At 60.6% G+C, this 19199-nt stretch overlaps 1 protein-coding gene across 1 annotated transcript in view; it reads left to right on the top strand.

The window, feature by feature from the left end:
- EPPK1 (epiplakin 1) overlaps positions 1-19199 on the top strand; it is a 34303-nt gene that overhangs the window by 3979 nt on the left and 11125 nt on the right. The window contains exon 3 of the mRNA XM_030500622.1: positions 1345-17603. Within this exon, the coding sequence (XP_030356482.1) occupies positions 1345-17603 (16259 nt within the window). The remainder of the gene's footprint in view (positions 1-1344; positions 17604-19199) is intronic.

Raw genomic sequence — 19199 nt, 5'->3', positions numbered from 1 at the left:
AGGGCCAGTCCAGCCTGGCTCCGGCATTTCTCACTCTAGTGCCAGGGCTCTGCAGTCGATGGAATATGGAGCCATCTCTGCTCCCCCACCCATCCCGCTCCTTCCTCAGCCCTGCTCCAGCCCCGCAGCAGGTCTGGCTGCAGCCTCAGGACTGAAGGCGCCAGGCACGGACCCGCTGGCACAGGTCTGTGGGCAATGAGGCTCCTCTGCAGCAGTGTGTGCCACAGCCACAGCCCTGGGGATGGGGTTGGCAACAGCCCCCAGGGCTCTGCACAGGCTGTCCTCAGCCGCAACCACCATCAGACCTTCCAGTGTCCACAGCCCACCTCTATCTCCCTCCAGCACCGTGGTTTGACTGTCCAATGGGTGCATTGGGGTTGATCCCAGCACAGGCAGCAGCTCTTCAGGATGGGTGCAGGCAGCCAGGTCTGGGTGCTCCTCATGGGACCTGCTGCACCCTCCCAGGTCTCCTGCTGGGGCATTTGCAACACTTTGTGAGTGAGGCAGGAGGGCAAACACCCCACAGCAGCAAAGAGCCTCCAGGACTGCTCCTGGTGGCTGCAGCCCCTGTGCCCAGCCCTGCTCGGCGTAGGATCATGGAATAGTTTGGGTTGGAGGGACCTTAAAGCTGCTCCAGCTCCAACCCCCTGCCACGGTCAGGGACACTTTCCACTAGAGCAGGTTTCTCCAAGCCCCTGTGTCCAACCTGGCCTTGAACGCTGCCAGGGATGGGGCAGCCACAGCTTCTCTGGGCACCCTATGCCAGTGTTTTACCACCCTCATTGTGCAAAATTTCTTCTTCACATCCAGCCTGAAACTCTCTCTTATAGCTTAAACCCATCACCGCTTGTCCTGTCACAACAGGCCCTGCTAAAGTCCCTCCCATCTTTCTTATGGGACCCTTTTAAGTACTTGAAAGGCTGCTCTGTCTCCCCAGAGCCTTCTCTTCTGCAGCTGAACAAGCCCAGCTCTCTCAGCTGCTCCTCACAGCAGAGGTGCTCCAGCCCTCACATCATTTTTGTGGCCTTTCTCTGGACCCTCTCCAACAGGTCCATGTCTTTTCTGTGCTGAGGACTCCAGAACTGGATACATGACTCCAGGTGGGGGGTTCAGGGACAAGCACATGGCCCTGGGCATTCTTAGCCTGTGGTTCTCACTTCCTCCTGATTGGGAGGAATCTCTTCTTTTCCCCACCGGTATTTAGCATGAAATCCACGGCAAAGGTGGTTTCTCACTGAGCTTTCCCATTCCCATGCAGATTCGTGACAGCAGTGGGAGCAGAGCAGCAGGAGGATGGAGAGCAAGCCCATGGTGAATGGCCACGCTGCCCCTGTGTCTCCCCAGGAAGACACCCCGGGTGCAAGCCACTGGTGCCAGGACGTGCTACCTTGCAAGGGGAGCAAAGTGACAGGGATGGATGGTCCCAGCGAGCCCCCGGAGGCATCTGGCAGCATTGCTGGCGTGTACGTGGAGGCTTCCAAGAAGATGATGAGCTTTTACGATGCCACCAGGGAGCACCTCCTGAGTCTGGACTTGGCACTCTGCCTCCTCGAGGCCCAGGCAGCCACGGGCTTCATGGCTGACCTGGTGAAAAAGAAGTGGGTGTCTGTGGCAGAAGCTGTGCAGATGGGACTGGTGGGGCTGGAGCTGAAGGAGAAGCTGCTCTCTGCAGAGAAAGCTGCTACTGGCTTTGTAGACCCCTACACGGAAGAGAAGATTCCCCTGTTCCAGGCAATGCAGAAGGACCTGGTAGGGAGGGACCAAGGCACCCGCCTGCTCCAGGCCCAGATCGCGACCGGTGGCATCATTGATCCTGCCACCGGGCACCGGCTCCCAGCAGATGTGGCCTGTGAGAGGGGATATTTAGATGAAGAGATGAGCCAGTTCCTCTCTGATCTCAGCAATGAGGACAGCAAAGGGTTCCTCAACCCCAGTACTATGGAGAGGGTCACCTACATGGAACTTATCAAGCAATGTGTTGTTGATCCAGGCTCAGGCTTCCTCCTCTTGACCCTGCAGGCAACGTTCCCAGGGCTGGGAGGACGGGTGAGCAGCAGGGACCTTCTGGACTCAGGCATCATCAGCTCCGACACGTTCAGAGGTCTCGAGGAGGGAAGAGTCTCTGCTCAGGAGGTTGCAGAGAGTGACTCGGTTCAGCAGTTCCTGCGTGGGACGAGAACCGTGGCTGGTGTTGTCCTGCCTTCCAGTGAGCAGAAAAGCCTTTACCAGGCACTGAGGGAGCATCTTCTCATGCCTGGCACTGCCCTGATGCTCCTGCAAGTCCAGGCCTCCACGGGCAGCCTGACAGACCCCATCAAGAACAAAAGCTACTCAGTTGATGAGGCTGTCAGGGTCGGTCTCATCGGCCCAGAGCTTCATGAGAAACTGTCTTCAGCTGAGAAGAGCATCATAGGATACAGGGATCCCTGCACTGGAGAAATGCTCTCTCTGTTCCAAGCCATCAGGAAGGGCTTTGTCCCCAAGGATCATGGCTTCTGCCTTCTGGAGGCTCAGATAGCCACTGGTGGGATAATTGCTCCAGGCAAACACCTCCGTGTCCCCACGGAGACAGCCTGCAAGTGGGGGTACCTGGATGAAGCCACGAGACAGCTCCTCTCCAGTCCTACCAATGACATGAAAGGGTTTTTGGACCCAAGCTCCAAGGAGAAGTTGACCTACACAGACCTGCTCAAGTGCTGTGTGACTGATCCCAGCACTGGGCTCCTGCTGCTGCCTCTTGGAGGAGAGAGCAGAGAGGGACCCAAGGGAACCCACCTCTTCTTTGACCACAAGACCCAGACAGCTCTGGAAAACACACGGGTACCTGTTGCTTTGGGCAAATTCAAGGGAAAGTCCATGTCTCTCTGGAAACTTCTCTTCTCAGACTACATCCAGAGTGAGCAAAGAGCTGCTCTGTCCCAGCAGTACCTTGCAGGAATGCTCTCCATGCAAGAGCTGGGTAAGGCAGTCAGTGCCACCATCGAGGAGACGGCTTCCTCTGCTAAAGTCACCTTTGAAGGGCTGAGGGACCGGGTGACAGCTGACCAGCTCCTGAGCTCTGAAATCATCAACAAAGATTTGTTTAAGAAACTGAAGGAGGGAGAAACATCGGCCAAAGAAGTCGTCAGCATGGACACGGTCAAGAAGTACCTGCAAGGGACAGGCAGCATCAGTGGGCTGCTGCTCCCCGACTCCCAAGAGAAGATCAGCATCTACCAGGCGAAGCAGAAGGGACTTCTAAGGCCAGGAACGTCCCTGATCCTCCTGGAGGCCCAGGCTGCCACCGGGTTTATCATTGACCCAGCTGCCAACAGAAGGTATTCTGTGGACGAGGCCTTGCGAGCAAGCGTCATTGGCCCCGATGTCTACGACAAGCTTCTGGCTGCAGAGAAATCAGTCACTGGCTACAGAGATCCTTACTCAGGGAACACCATCTCCCTCTTCCAGGCCATGCAGAAGGAGCTCATTGTCAAGGAGCATGGCATCCGCCTGCTTGAGGCCCAGATCGCCACCGGCGGCATCATCGACCCCGTCAACAGCCACCGCATCCCGGTCGAGGTGGCCTACAAGCGTGGGTACTTCGACAAGAAGATGAACTTGATCCTCTCTGACCCCAGTGATGACACCAAGGGCTTCTTCAACCCCAACACCCATGAGAACCTCACCTACCTGCAGCTGAAGGAGAAGTGCATCACGGAGCCGTCCACCGGGCTCTGCGTCCTGCCCCTGAACAGCAGAAAGCGCCAGTTTGTGGATGAAGCCACCAGACGGGTGTTCAGGAGCTCCTGGTTGCCGGTCAGGTTTGGGCGGTTACAGGGAGAGAAGGTCTCTGTGTGGGACCTGCTGAACTCCGAGTACTTCAGTGAGGGGAAGCGCCGGGAGATATTCAACCACTACCAGCTGCGGAAGCTCACCCTGGAGCAAATCCGAGCCATGCTGGAAGAGGAAATGAAAAGATGGGCACCCATCAAGTTCCCAGCCATGAGGGGCAGTGTCAGTGCCTACCACCTGATGGAGACCGGTGTCATTGATAGGTCCCTGTTTGAGAGGGTGCTGGAAGGAGCCGTCATGCCAGAGGAAGTCCTGCACATGGACTCTGTCCGAAAGTACCTCTACGGCTCTGGCAGCATCGGGGGGATCATTCTCCAACCATCAAACCAGAGAATAAGCATTTATGAGGCCATGAAGCAGAACATCATGCTGCCAGGAGTGGCCCTCCCACTGCTAGAAGCCCAGGCTGCCACAGGCTTCATCATCGACCCAGTCAACAACCAGAAGCTCTGCGTGGACGATGCCATCAAGGAGGGAGTCATTGGACCAGAAGTCCATGAGAAGCTGCAGCATGCAGAAGGGGCTGTCACAGGCTACAAAGATCCTTTCACAGGCAAGAAGATACCCCTCTTCCAGGCGATGAAGAAGGGCCTGATCGCAGACAAACAGGCCATGCAGTTAATGGAGGTGCAGATGGCTACAGGAGGCATCATTGACCCAATGTGTGGCCACTATATCCCCATAGAATCCGCCCAGAAGCGAGGGTGCCTGGATGAGGACACGAGCAAGGCCCTTTCTAAGCCTAGTGATGACAACAGAGCCTTCTGTGTCCCAGACAGCAAAGAGACTGTGAGCTACGCTGAGCTGATCAAACGTTGCCAGAAAGATGAGGTCTCCGGCTTCCACTTGCTGCCTCTGCCACAGGCAGCTGCTCCTGCCCACAGCGACGAAGAAATCCAGCAGATCTTCAGGGAAACTGTGGTGAAGGAGAGAGGGGTCTCCCTGTGGGAGCTAATCCACTGCGGGTATTTCACCGAGGAGCAGAGAAGGGACTTTATGGAGAGGTTCCGGTCTGAGGAAATGTTGCTGCAGGAGCTGGTTGCTCTCGTGCTCAGGTTGGTTGGGGAGATGGAGATGAAAGCCCGCACTCAGATCACCTTGGAGGGTCTGCAGGGCAGTGTCCCTGCAGTGTGGCTGCTGGATGCTGGCATCATTACAGAGAAGACATTTGAAGAACTGGCCCAGGGCATACAAACTCCTGAGGAGGTGGCTGCGATGGAGAGTGTGAAGAGGTACTTGCAGGGCACAGGCAGCATTGCCGGGGTATTCATAGAGGCATCCAAAAAGAAGATGAGCTTTTATGATGCCATGAAGAGCCATCTCCTCCTCCCTGGGGCTGCTCTGAGGCTGCTGGAAGCTCAGGCGGCCACAGGGTACCTGAGTGACCCAGCAACGAACCAGAGACTCAGCGTGAGGGATGCAGTGAGAGCTGCTGTCGTGGGCGAAGAGCTCACTGAGAAGCTCCTCCTGGCAGAGCGGGCAGTGACTGGCTACACAGACCCCTACACCGGGAGCTCCATCTCCCTGTGCCAAGCACTCAGGAAGGAGCTGATTCCCCTGGGAGAGGCTGTTCCCTTGCTGGAGGCACAGCTGGCCACTGGAGGGGTCATTGATCCCATTCACCACCTCCACCTTCCACTCCAGGCTGCGTACAGGTACGGCTTCTATGATGAGGACCTCAACCAAACTCTGTCCCAGCTGGATGACAGCACCAAAATCTTCTTTGATCCAAACACAAAGGAGAACGTGACCTATCAGCAGCTGAAGGACAGATGCTTTCAGGAGCCTGAGTCAGGTCTCTGGCTCCTTCCCCTGTCCGAAAACGCGATGTTCTGTGTGGATGAACAGACCATGGAGGTGCTGAAATCTGTGACTGTCTGTGTCAACATAGGGCGCTTCAAAGGACAGACAGTGTCAGTATGGGACCTTCTCAACTCCGAATACCTCTCAGACAGCAAGAGAAGAGAGCTGGTGCAAAGGTACAAAGACGAGAACACTGAAGTGCTGCATGAAATCATAGCAATTGTCACCACAATCATCAAAGAGACGGAGACACAAGGCAAGAAATTTGCATTCAAGGGCCTGCGGAAAAGAGTTTCTGCCAGTGACCTCTTCCAGTCCCAACTGATAGACAAGAAAACCCTCGATGAACTCAACCAGGGGAAGAAAACAGTCGAAGAAGTCACTGAAATGGACTCTGTCCGCAGGTACCTGGAGGGCAGCAATTTCATAGCAGGGGTCCTCATACGGCCAAGCAATGTGAAAATGAGCATCTACCAGGCCATGAGGAAGGGCATCCTGAGGCCAGGGACAGCGCTGGTGCTGCTGGAGGCACAGGCTGCCACTGGTTACATCATTGACCCAGAGAAGAACCAGAAGTTCTCAGTGCAGGAAGCCTTAGCTGCAGGTCTAATTGGAGGGGAGGTTTTTGAAAAGCTGCTCTGTGCAGAGCGGGCCGTGACGGGCTACACCGACCCCTACACGAAAGCCCCAATGTCCCTTTTTGAAGCCATGAACCAAGGACTGATTGTGAAGAGCCATGGCATCCGCCTGCTCGAGGCCCAGATCGCCACTGGCGGCATCATCGACCCCGTGCACAGCCACCGCATCCCGGTCGAGGTGGCCTACCAGCGCGGGTACTTCAACCAGGAGATGAACCAGATCCTCTCAGACCCCAGCGATGACACCAAGGGCTTCTTCGACCCCAACACCCACGAGAACCTCACCTACATGCAGCTCCTGGAGAGATGTGTCCAAGATTCAGAGACTGGGCTGTACATGCTACAGGTTGTACAGGAGGGAGGAACGTACTTCTACATTGATGAGTTTACGAAGCAGGATTTGCGCTCAAAACCCCTTAACATAAAAGCTGGAAAGTTTAAGGACCAGACAGTTTCCATCTGGGAAATTCTTTGCTCCCATTACATCTCTGAGCAGAAAAGGAAAGAACTGGTGATGCAGTACAAGTGCAAAACCCTAACACTGGAAGACCTTACAATCCTCCTCTTCAGAATCATTGAGGGCACAGAGCAAAGAGCAGAAACCCTCAAGGTGAAAGGACTCCGGAGGGACGTGTCGATATCAGAATTGTTTAACTCTGAGATCATTGACAAGAAAACTCTAGAGCAGCTGCAGGATGGAAGTCTCACGCTTGCCAGCCTCATCAAGAGGGACACCATCAAGAGGTACTTAGAGGGCACTGGATGCATTGCTGGGGTTCTACTCCCATCAAGGAAAGAGAAGATGAGCATCTACCAGGCCCTGAAGAAGGGCCTTCTCACAGAGCAGTGTGCTCTGGGGCTGCTGGAGGCACAGGCTGCCACTGGTTTCCTCATTGACCCACTGAAAAATAAGATGCTCTCTGTGGACGAGGCCATCTCGTCCGGGCTGGTGGGGAGCAACTTCCACAGGCAGCTCCTATCGGCAGAGAAAGCCGTGACGGGATACACAGATCCCCAAACAGGAAAGAAAATGTCCCTCTTCCAGGCCATAAAGCAGAAGATGACAGTCAAGGAGCACGGCATCCGCCTGCTCGAGGCCCAGATCGCCACCGGCGGCATCATCGACCCCGTGCACAGCCACCGCCTGCCTGTGGAGGTGGCCTACCAGCGCAGATACTTGGACGACGACATGTTCCTTGTGCTCTCTGATCCAGACCATGGCATCAAAGGTTTTATGGATCCAAACACTCGTGAGAAGATCAGTTACAGTCAGCTCCTGCAGAGATGTTCCAAAGACAGAGAAACTGGCTTATACCTGCTGCAGGTCATGGAGAAGGATGATGACTATTTCTACATCGATGAGCAAACAAAAACTTCCCTATTGTCTACAAAGGTGCAAGTGCCTGTTGGAAAATACAAAGGACAAGTATTATCACTGTGGGAACTTCTCTGCTCTGAGTACATCACAGAGGAGAAGAGAAAAGAACTGGTGAAAAAATATAAAGAGGAATCCCATCACATTATCCAAGGAATCATTGAAACAATACTAAACATCATTAAAGGAAAAGAAGAGGACAGAAGTGATGTCTGGTTCCAAGGAATCAGACAACAAATCACAGCATCAGAACTTTTCAGTGCAAAGATAATTACGGAAGAAATGATGGAAAAACTCCATGAAGGAAGAGAGACTGCAGAAGAAATATCTCAGATGGACAGTGTGAGAAAATACCTCGAAGGAACTGGAAGCATTGCCGGCATCCTAGTGCCCTCCAAAGCTGAACCTGGCAAGCTGGAGAAGATGAGCATCTACCAGGCCATGTGGAAGGGCATCCTGAGGCAGGGCACGGCCCTGGTGCTGCTGGAGGCGCAGGCTGCCACCGGATTCATCATTGACCCGGGAACTAACAAGAAGCTCTCTGTCGATGAAGCTGTCTCCTCGGGGCTGGTAGGAAGTGAGCTACAGAAGAAACTTCTCTCAGCAGAGAGAGCTGTAACGGGCTACACCGACCCCTGCACAGGACAAAAGATCTCCCTCTTCCAGGCCATGCAGAAGGAGCTCATCGTCAAGGAGCACGGCATCCGCCTACTCGAGGCCCAGATCGCCACCGGCGGCATCGTCGACCCCGTGCACAGCCACCGCCTGCCCGTGGAGGTGGCCTATCGGCGTGGCTACTTCGACCAGGAGATGAACCAGATCCTCTCGGACCCCAGCGACGACACCAAGGGCTTCTTCGACCCCAACACCCACGAGAACCTCACCTACATGCAGCTCCTGCGCCGCTGCGTGCCCGACCCGGACACGGGGCTGCTGATGCTGCAGCTGATGGACAAGGGCTCCGTGCTGCACCAGCTGAGCGAGGAGGCCCGCCAAGCCCTGCAGGCCGCCCACACCACGCTCAGCGTGGGGCTCTTCCAGGGACAGAGCGTCACCCTCTGGGAGCTCCTCTTCTCCTGCTACGTGCCCGAGCACCGGCGCCAGGACCTGCTGCGCCGCTACAAGGCGGGGACGGTCACCATCTCGGAGATGAGCACCCTCCTCACCACCATCATCACTGGGGCTGAGCAGCGGGAGGCCGCAGCACCGGTTCCCACCCAGAACGGTGAGCTGGCGGGCTCCTGGCGCGAGCAGGAGCAGGAGCAAGAGAGGGAGCAGGAGCTGGAGCGGTCCCTGCAGTCCCGCACCGTTGAGGTCCCGGCCAGCGGCTTCCGTGGCAGGAAGGTCTCCCTGTGGGAGCTCCTCTTCTCCAGGTACGTCTGCGAGGCCAAGAGGCAGGAGCTGCTGGGGCTGCTGCGGGCCGGGAGCCTGGCGCTGGACGAGCTGGCAGGGCTCCTGACGGCCCTGGTCCAGGAGGCGGTGGAGCGCAGCAGCGCTGTGAAGTTCACGGGCCTCAGGAGGCAGGTGACTGCCTCGGACCTGGCGGACTCGGGCATCATCGACAAGGACACGCTGGCCGACCTGGTGCAGGGCGCCAAGACGGTGGCGGAGGTGACGGAAATGGCCTCCGTCAAGCGCTACCTGGACGGCACGGGCTGCATCGCTGGCGTGCTGGTGCCCTGCAAGGCCGAGCCCGGCAAGCTGGAGAAGATGAGCATCTACCAGGCCATGTGGAAGGGCATCCTGAGGCAGGGCACGGCCCTGGTGCTGCTGGAGGCGCAGGCTGCCACCGGCTTCCTGGTCGACCCGCTGGCCAACAGGAAGCTGTCCGTGGACGAGGCCGTCTCCTCGGGGCTGGTGGGCAGCGAGCTGCACGAGAAGCTGCTGTCGGCCGAGCGCGCCGTTACGGGCTACACCGACCCCTACACCGGGGAGCAGATCTCCCTCTTCCAGGCCATGCAGAAGGAGCTCATCGTCAAGGAGCACGGCATCCGCCTGCTCGAGGCCCAGATCGCCACCGGCGGCATCGTCGACCCCGTACACAGCCACCGCCTGCCCGTGGAGGTGGCCTATCGGCGCGGCTACTTCGACCAGGAGATGAACCAGATCCTCTCGGACCCCAGCGACGACACCAAGGGCTTCTTCGACCCCAACACCCACGAGAACCTCACCTACATGCAGCTCCTGCGCCGCTGCGTGCCCGACCCGGACACGGGGCTGCTGATGCTGCAGCTGATGGACAAGGGCTCCGTGCTGCACCAGCTGAGCGAGGAGGCCCGCCAAGCCCTGCAGGCCACCCACACCACACTCAGCGTGGGGCTCTTCCAGGGACAGAGCGTCACCCTCTGGGAGCTCCTCTTCTCCCGCTACGTGCCCGAGCACCGGCACCAGGACCTGCTGCGCCGCTACAAGGCGGGGACGGTCACCATCTCGGAGATGAGCACCCTCCTCACCACCATCATCACTGGGGCTGAGCAGCGGGAGGCCGCAGCACCGGTTCCCACCCAGAACGGTGAGCCGGCGGGCTCCCGGCGCGAGCAGGAGCAGGAGCAAGAGAGGGAGCAGGAGCTGGAGCGGTCCCTGCAGTCCCGCACCGTTGAGGTCCCGGCCAGCGGCTTCCGTGGCAGGAAGGTCTCCCTGTGGGAGCTCCTCTTCTCCAGGTACGTCTGCGAGGCCAAGAGGCAGGAGCTGCTGGGGCTGCTGCGGGCCGGGAGCCTGGCGCTGGACGAGCTGGCAGGGCTCCTGACGGCCCTGGTCCAGGAGGCGGTGGAGCGCAGCAGCGCTGTGAAGTTCACGGGCCTCAGGAGGCAGGTGACTGCCTCGGACCTGGCGGACTCGGGCATCATCGACAAGGACACGCTGGCCGACCTGGTGCAGGGCGCCAAGACGGTGGCGGAGGTGACGGAAATGGCCTCCGTCAAGCGCTACCTGGACGGCACGGGCTGCATCGCTGGCGTGCTGGTGCCCTGCAAGGCCGAGCCCGGCAAGCTGGAGAAGATGAGCATCTACCAGGCCATGTGGAAGGGCATCCTGAGGCAGGGCACGGCCCTGGTGCTGCTGGAGGCGCAGGCTGCCACCGGCTTCCTGGTCGACCCGCTGGCCAACAGGAAGCTGTCCGTGGACGAGGCCGTCTCCTCGGGGCTGGTGGGCAGCGAGCTGCACGAGAAGCTGCTGTCGGCCGAGCGCGCCGTTACGGGCTACACCGACCCCTACACCGGGGAGCAGATCTCCCTCTTCCAGGCCATGCAGAAGGAGCTCATCGTCAAGGAGCACGGCATCCGCCTGCTCGAGGCCCAGATCGCCACCGGCGGCATCGTCGACCCCGTGCACAGCCACCGCCTGCCCGTGGAGGTGGCCTATCGGCGCGGCTACTTCGACCAGGAGATGAACCAGATCCTCTCGGACCCCAGCGACGACACCAAGGGCTTCTTCGACCCCAACACCCACGAGAACCTCACCTACATGCAGCTCCTGCGCCGCTGCGTGCCCGACCCGGACACGGGGCTGCTGATGCTGCAGCTGATGGACAAGGGCTCCGTGCTGCACCAGCTGAGCGAGGAGGCCCGCCAAGCCCTGCAGGCCGCCCACACCACGCTCAGCGTGGGGCTCTTCCAGGGACAGAGCGTCACCCTCTGGGAGCTCCTCTTCTCCCGCTACGTGCCCGAGCACCGGCGCCAGGACCTGCTGCGCCGCTACAAGGCGGGGACGGTCACCATCTCGGAGATGAGCACCCTCCTCACCACCATCATCACTGGGGCTGAGCAGCGGGAGGCCGCAGCACCGGTTCCCACCCAGAACGGTGAGCCGGCGGGCTCCCGGCGCGAGCAGGAGCAGGAGCAAGAGAGGGAGCAGGAGCTGGAGCGGTCCCTGCAGTCCCGCACCGTTGAGGTCCCGGCCAGCGGCTTCCGTGGCAGGAAGGTCTCCCTGTGGGAGCTCCTCTTCTCCAGGTACGTCTGCGAGGCCAAGAGGCAGGAGCTGCTGGGGCTGCTGCGGGCCGGGAGCCTGGCGCTGGACGAGCTGGCAGGGCTCCTGACGGCCCTGGTCCAGGAGGCGGTGGAGCGCAGCAGCGCTGTGAAGTTCACGGGCCTCAGGAGGCAGGTGACTGCCTCGGACCTGGCGGACTCGGGCATCATCGACAAGGACACGCTGGCCGACCTGGTGCAGGGCGCCAAGACGGTGGCGGAGGTGACGGAAATGGCCTCCGTCAAGCGCTACCTGGACGGCACGGGCTGCATCGCTGGCGTGCTGGTGCCCTGCAAGGCCGAGCCCGGCAAGCTGGAGAAGATGAGCATCTACCAGGCCATGTGGAAGGGCATCCTGAGGCAGGGCACGGCCCTGGTGCTGCTGGAGGCGCAGGCTGCCACCGGCTTCCTGGTCGACCCGCTGGCCAACAGGAAGCTGTCCGTGGACGAGGCCGTCTCCTCGGGGCTGGTGGGCAGCGAGCTGCACGAGAAGCTGCTGTCGGCCGAGCGCGCCGTTACGGGCTACACCGACCCCTACACCGGGGAGCAGATCTCCCTCTTCCAGGCCATGCAGAAGGAGCTCATCGTCAAGGAGCACGGCATCCGCCTGCTCGAGGCCCAGATCGCCACCGGTGGCATCGTCGACCCCGTGCACAGCCACCGCCTGCCCGTGGAGGTGGCCTATCGGCGCGGCTACTTCGACCAGGAGATGAACCAGATCCTCTCGGACCCCAGCGACGACACCAAGGGCTTCTTCGACCCCAACACCCACGAGAACCTCACCTACATGCAGCTCCTGCGCCGCTGCGTGCCCGACCCGGACACGGGGCTGCTGATGCTGCAGCTGATGGACAAGGGCTCCGTGCTGCACCAGCTGAGCGAGGAGGCCCGCCAAGCCCTGCAGGCCGCCCACACCACGCTCAGCGTGGGGCTCTTCCAGGGACAGAGCGTCACCCTCTGGGAGCTCCTCTTCTCCCGCTACGTGCCCGAGCACCGGCGCCAGGACCTGCTGCGCCGCTACAAGGCGGGGACGGTCACCATCTCGGAGATGAGCACCCTCCTCACCACCATCATCACTGGGGCTGAGCAGCGGGAGGCCGCAGCACCGGTTCCCACCCAGAACGGTGAGCCGGCGGGCTCCCGGCGCGAGCAGGAGCAGGAGCAAGAGAGGGAGCAGGAGCTGGAGCGGTCCCTGCAGTCCCGCACCGTTGAGGTCCCGGCCAGCGGCTTCCGTGGCAGGAAGGTCTCCCTGTGGGAGCTCCTCTTCTCCAGGTACGTCTGCGAGGCCAAGAGGCAGGAGCTGCTGGGGCTGCTGCGGGCCGGGAGCCTGGCGCTGGACGAGCTGGCAGGGCTCCTGACGGCCCTGGTCCAGGAGGCGGTGGAGCGCAGCAGCGCTGTGAAGTTCACGGGCCTCAGGAGGCAGGTGACTGCCTCGGACCTGGCGGACTCGGGCATCATCGACAAGGACACGCTGGCCGACCTGGTGCAGGGCGCCAAGACGGTGGCGGAGGTGACGGAAATGGCCTCCGTCAAGCGCTACCTGGACGGCACGGGCTGCATCGCTGGCGTGCTGGTGCCCTGCAAGGCCGAGCCCGGCAAGCTGGAGAAGATGAGCATCTACCAGGCCATGTGGAAGGGCATCCTGAGGCAGGGCACGGCCCTGGTGCTGCTGGAGGCGCAGGCTGCCACCGGCTTCCTGGTCGACCCGCTGGCCAACAGGAAGCTGTCCGTGGACGAGGCCGTCTCCTCGGGGCTGGTGGGCAGCGAGCTGCACGAGAAGCTGCTGTCGGCCGAGCGTGCCGTTACGGGCTACACCGACCCCTACACCGGGGAGCAGATCTCCCTCTTCCAGGCCATGCAGAAGGAGCTCATCGTCAAGGAGCACGGCATCCGCCTGCTCGAGGCCCAGATCGCCACCGGTGGCATCGTCGACCCCGTGCACAGCCACCGCCTGCCGGTGGAGGTGGCCTATCGGCGCGGCTACTTCGACCAGGAGATGAACCAGATCCTCTCGGACCCCAGCGACGACACCAAGGGCTTCTTCGACCCCAACACCCACGAGAACCTCACCTACATGCAGCTCCTGCGCCGCTGCGTGCCCGACCCGGACACGGGGCTGCTGATGCTGCAGCTGATGGACAAGGGCTCCATGCTGCACCAGCTGAGCGAGGAGGCCCGCCAAGCCCTGCAGGCCGCCCACACCACGCTCAGCGTGGGGCTCTTCCAGGGACAGAGTGTCACCCTCTGGGAGCTCCTCTTCTCCCGCTACGTGCCCGAGCACCGGCGCCAGGACCTGCTGCGCCGCTACAAGGCGGGGACGGTCACCATCTCGGAGATGAGCACCCTCCTCACCACCATCATCACTGGGGCTGAGCAGCGGGAGGCCGCAGCACCGGTTCCCACCCAGAACGGTGAGCCGGCGGGCTCCCGGCGCGAGCAGGAGCAGGAGCAAGAGAGGGAGCAGGAGCTGGAGCGGTCCCTGCAGTCCCGCACCGTTGAGGTCCCGGCCAGCGGCTTCCGTGGCAGGAAGGTCTCCCTGTGGGAGCTCCTCTTCTCCAGGTACGTCTGCGAGGCCAAGAGGCAGGAGCTGCTGGGGCTGCTGCGGGCCGGGAGCCTGGCGCTGGACGAGCTGGCAGGGCTCCTGACGGCCCTGGTCCAGGAGGCGGTGGAGCGCAGCAGCGCTGTGAAGTTCACGGGCCTCAGGAGGCAGGTGACTGCCTCGGACCTGGCGGACTCGGGCATCATCGACAAGGACACGCTGGCCGACCTGGTGCAGGGCGCCAAGACGGTGGCGGAGGTGACGGAAATGGCCTCCGTCAAGCGCTACCTGGACGGCACGGGCTGCATCGCTGGCGTGCTGGTGCCCTGCAAGGCCGAGCCCGGCAAGCTGGAGAAGATGAGCATCTACCAGGCCATGTGGAAGGGCATCCTGAGGCAGGGCACGGCCCTGGTGCTGCTGGAGGCGCAGGCTGCCACCGGCTTCCTGGTCGACCCGCTGGCCAACAGGAAGCTGTCCGTGGACGAGGCCGTCTCCTCGGGGCTGGTGGGCAGCGAGCTGCACGAGAAGCTGCTGTTGGCCGAGCGCGCCGTTACGGGCTACACCGACCCCTACACCGGGGAGCAGATCTCCCTCTTCCAGGCCATGCAGAAGGAGCTCATCGTCAAGGAGCACGGCATCCGCCTGCTCGAGGCCCAGATCGCCACCGGCGGCATCGTCGACCCCGTGCACAGCCACCGCCTGCCCGTGGAGGTGGCCTATCGGCGCGGCTACTTCGACCAGGAGATGAACCAGATCCTCTCGGACCCCAGCGACGACACCAAGGGCTTCTTCGACCCCAACACCCACGAGAACCTCACCTACATGCAGCTCCTGCGCCGCTGCGTGCCCGACCCGGACACGGGGCTGCTGATGCTGCAGCTGATGGACAAGGGCTCCGTGCTGCACCAGCTGAGCGAGGAGGCCCGCCAAGCCCTGCAGGCCGCCCACACCACGCTCAGCGTGGGGCTCTTCCAGGGACAGAGCGTCACCCTCTGGGAGCTCCTCTTCTCCCGCTACGTGCCCGAGCACCGGCGCCAGGACCTGCTGCGCCGCTACAAGGCGGGGACGGTCACCATCTCGGAGATGAGCACCCTCCTCACCACCATCATCACTGGGGCTGAGCAGCGGGAGGCCGCAGCACCGGTTCCCACCCAGAACGGTGAGCCGGCGGGCTCCCGGCGCGAGCAGGAGCAGGAGCAAGAGAGGGAGCAGGAGCTGGAGCGGTCCCTGCAGTCCCGCACCGTTGAGGTCCCGGCCAGCGGCTTCCGTGGCAGGAAGGTCTCCCTGTGGGAGCTCCTCTTCTCCAGGTACGTCTGCGAGGCCAAGAGGCAGGAGCTGCTGGGGCTGCTGCGGGCCGGGAGCCTGGCGCTGGACGAGCTGGCAGGGCTCCTGACGGCCCTGGTCCAGGAGGCGGTGGAGCGCAGCAGCGCTGTGAAGTTCACGGGCCTCAGGAGGCAGGTGACTGCCTCGGACCTGGCGGACTCGGGCATCATCGACAAGGACACGCTGGCCGACCTGGTGCAGGGCGCCAAGACGGTGGCGGAGGTGACGGAAATGGCCTCCGTCAAGCGCTACCTGGACGGCACGGGCTGCATCGCTGGCGTGCTGGTGCCCTGCAAGGCCGAGCCCGGCAAGCTGGAGAAGATGAGCATCTACCAGGCCATGTGGAAGGGCATCCTGAGGCAGGGCACGGCCCTGGTGCTGCTGGAGGCGCAGGCTGCCACCGGCTTCCTGGTCGACCCGCTGGCCAACAGGAAGCTGTCCGTGGACGAGGCCGTCTCCTCGGGGCTGGTGGGCAGCGAGCTGCACGAGAAGCTGCTGTCGGCCGAGCGCGCCGTTACGGGCTACACCGACCCCTACACCGGGGAGCAGATCTCCCTCTTCCAGGCCATGCAGAAGGAGCTCATCGTCAAGGAGCACGGCATCCGCCTGCTCGAGGCCCAGATCGCCACCGGTGGCATCGTCGACCCCGTGCACAGCCACCGCCTGCCCGTGGAGGTGGCCTATCGGCGCGGCTACTTCGACCAGGAGATGAACCAGATCCTCTCGGACCCCAGCGACGACACCAAGGGCTTCTTCGACCCCAACACCCACGAGAACCTCACCTACATGCAGCTCCTGCGCCGCTGCGTGCCCGACCCGGACACGGGGCTGCTGATGCTGCAGCTGATGGACAAGGGCTCCGTGCTGCACCAGCTGAGCGAGGAGGCCCGCCAAGCCCTGCAGGCCGCCCACACCACGCTCAGCGTGGGGCTCTTCCAGGGACAGAGCGTCACCCTCTGGGAGCTCCTCTTCTCCCGCTACGTGCCCGAGCACCGGCGCCAGGACCTGCTGCGCCGCTACAAGGCGGGGACGGTCACCATCTCGGAGATGAGCACCCTCCTCACCACCATCATCACTGGGGCTGAGCAGCGGGAGGCCGCAGCACCGGTTCCCACCCAGAACGGTGAGCCGGCGGGCTCCCGGCGCGAGCAGGAGCAGGAGCAAGAGAGGGAGCAGGAGCTGGAGCGGTCCCTGCAGTCCCGCACCGTTGAGGTCCCGGCCAGCGGCTTCCGTGGCAGGAAGGTCTCCCTGTGGGAGCTCCTCTTCTCCAGGTACGTCTGCGAGGCCAAGAGGCAGGAGCTGCTGGGGCTGCTGCGGGCCGGGAGCCTGGCGCTGGACGAGCTGGCAGGGCTCCTGACGGCCCTGGTCCAGGAGGCGGTGGAGCGCAGCAGCGCTGTGAAGTTCACGGGCCTCAGGAGGCAGGTGACTGCCTCGGACCTGGCGGACTCGGGCATCATCGACAAGGACACGCTGGCCGACCTGGTGCAGGGCGCCAAGACGGTGGCGGAGGTGACGGAAATGGCCTCCGTCAAGCGCTACCTGGACGGCACGGGCTGCATCGCTGGCGTGCTGGTGCCCTGCAAGGCCGAGCCCGGCAAGCTGGAGAAGATGAGCATCTACCAGGCCATGTGGAAGGGCATCCTGAGGCAGGGCACGGCCCTGGTGCTGCTGGAGGCGCAGGCTGCCACCGGCTTCCTGGTCGACCCGCTGGCCAACAGGAAGCTGTCCGTGGACGAGGCCGTCTCCTCGGGGCTGGTGGGCAGCGAGCTGCACGAGAAGCTGCTGTCGGCCGAGCGTGCCGTTACGGGCTACACCGACCCCTACACCGGGGAGCAGATCTCCCTCTTCCAGGCCATGCAGAAGGAGCTCATCGTCAAGGAGCACGGCATCCGCCTGCTCGAGGCCCAGATCGCCACCGGCGGCATCGTCGACCCCGTGCACAGCCACCGCCTGCCGGTGGAGGTGGCCTATCGGCGCGGCTACTTCGACCAGGAGATGAACCAGATCCTCTCGGACCCCAGCGACGACACCAAGGGCTTCTTCGACCCCAACACCCACGAGAACCTCACCTACATGCAGCTCCTGCGCCGCTGCGTGCCTGACCCGGACACGGGGTTTTATTTCCTCAATATTTCTTAAACGTAAATGTAAAACTTTTTCCATTTTTACCCTGTTTCAGCTGTGATCCGTGCTTTCATGTTTCCAAACATCTCTTTTTTTGTTCGTTTTTTTCTTTCTTTTGTAAGTCCTATTTTATAAACTTCTATTTCCATTTAAAGAGTTTTGGTAGCATTTTCTTTTCTTTTGAATAACCCACTGTCATCAGGAAGAGCTTTTATATGTCTCCCCTAAGCACTCTGGTACAGTGTGTTAAGCCTTTGTCTTTCTTTTCCAGTCTTTGAGAAACACAGGGATCAGCTTGGGTTATCTCAGGTCACTTTGATGACATATGGTGTCCTCATTGCCCTCATCTATTGTGTCTTCTGTGCTGTGTGAGCTGTAGTGAGAATGGGGGTTTTATGCTCCTTCCATTCTCTTTTCTTATTCATGAAGTACATTTTTCCTAGGAGATTTACAGGCCATTATAGATGTTGGAGTTTTCCAAGCCTGGATGTTGCCTGGAGAGCAGGTTTCCGTGTAGGCACTTTCCAGGCTGGGGTTAGGTGTTACTGGGGTGGGATACATTACCTTTGCTTACTCTTAATCTCTCACCCTGTGTAGTTTTCTGGTGGTATCTGGTCTATAAAATCCTCACCTTAGAGCAGTTCGGTCTCTCAGTGGTACATACCCTCAGTTCACTCACAGGCTGTGATTTCCCTCCTCCACTTCTCCATGGAGCCTCTCTAGAGGCTCTGCTGTGGCCTCCATGTTGTTGTGACGTGTTCCTTGTCCTGAGCTGACCTGGCCCATGTGCTACGCTCCCGGAGCAGAGGCAGCCCCAGAACCACTCTGCTGTGGAGGTCAGGGCTGAGTAATTCTACTACTGTTATTAGAAAAAAACTTACTCGCCTTAAATGCATAACCCTGGGCCATTTGCCTCAATTAACCAAGTAATGTCCTGGAAAATGGGCTTTTCTACCACAGCTTGTACAGCTGATAGCTGGAAACAGGAGTAGCTGTGGAACTCCTGCCATAACTGGCTGCGTAGCCTGGAGGTTTGCACGGGCTCACAAAGTGATGGGAGAAATTAACAGGAGAGAAGTCGCAGAATCCCAGACTGGTTTGTGTTGGGAGGAAGCTTAAAGCTCATCCAGTTCCAACCCCCTACCATGGGCAGGGACACCTTCCACTAGAGCAGGTTGCTCCAAGCCCCTGTGTCCAACCTGGCCTTGAACACTGCCAGGGATGGGGCAGCCACAGCTTCTCTGGGCACCCTGTGCCAGCGCCTCAGCACCCTCACAGTGAAGAACGTCTGCCTAAGAGCTCATCTCAATCTCCCCTCTGGCAGGTTAAAGCCATTCCCCTTGTCCGGTCCCTCCATCCCTTGTCCAAAGCCCCTCTCCAGGTTTCCTGGAGCCTCTTTAGGCACTGGAAGCTGCTCTAAGGTCTCCCCAGAGTCTTCTCTTCTCCAGGCTCAATTATCATAGATTACTTGTGATATAATGTGTGCTCAGCAGTGGTCAGAATAAACCAGATGTTAGGACTAGGGAGGGAACATGCCCACATCAGGTTAAAACACAGAAGCTTTGTCCATCCAAAGGCACCACATAACACCCTGAGAGGAGACC

Source organism: Strigops habroptila, chromosome 1, assembly GCF_004027225.2.
Source record: "Strigops habroptila isolate Jane chromosome 1, bStrHab1.2.pri, whole genome shotgun sequence".
Classification (NCBI taxonomy): Eukaryota; Metazoa; Chordata; class Aves; order Psittaciformes; family Psittacidae; genus Strigops; species Strigops habroptila.
This window is presented reverse-complemented; position numbering and strand designations above follow the sequence as displayed.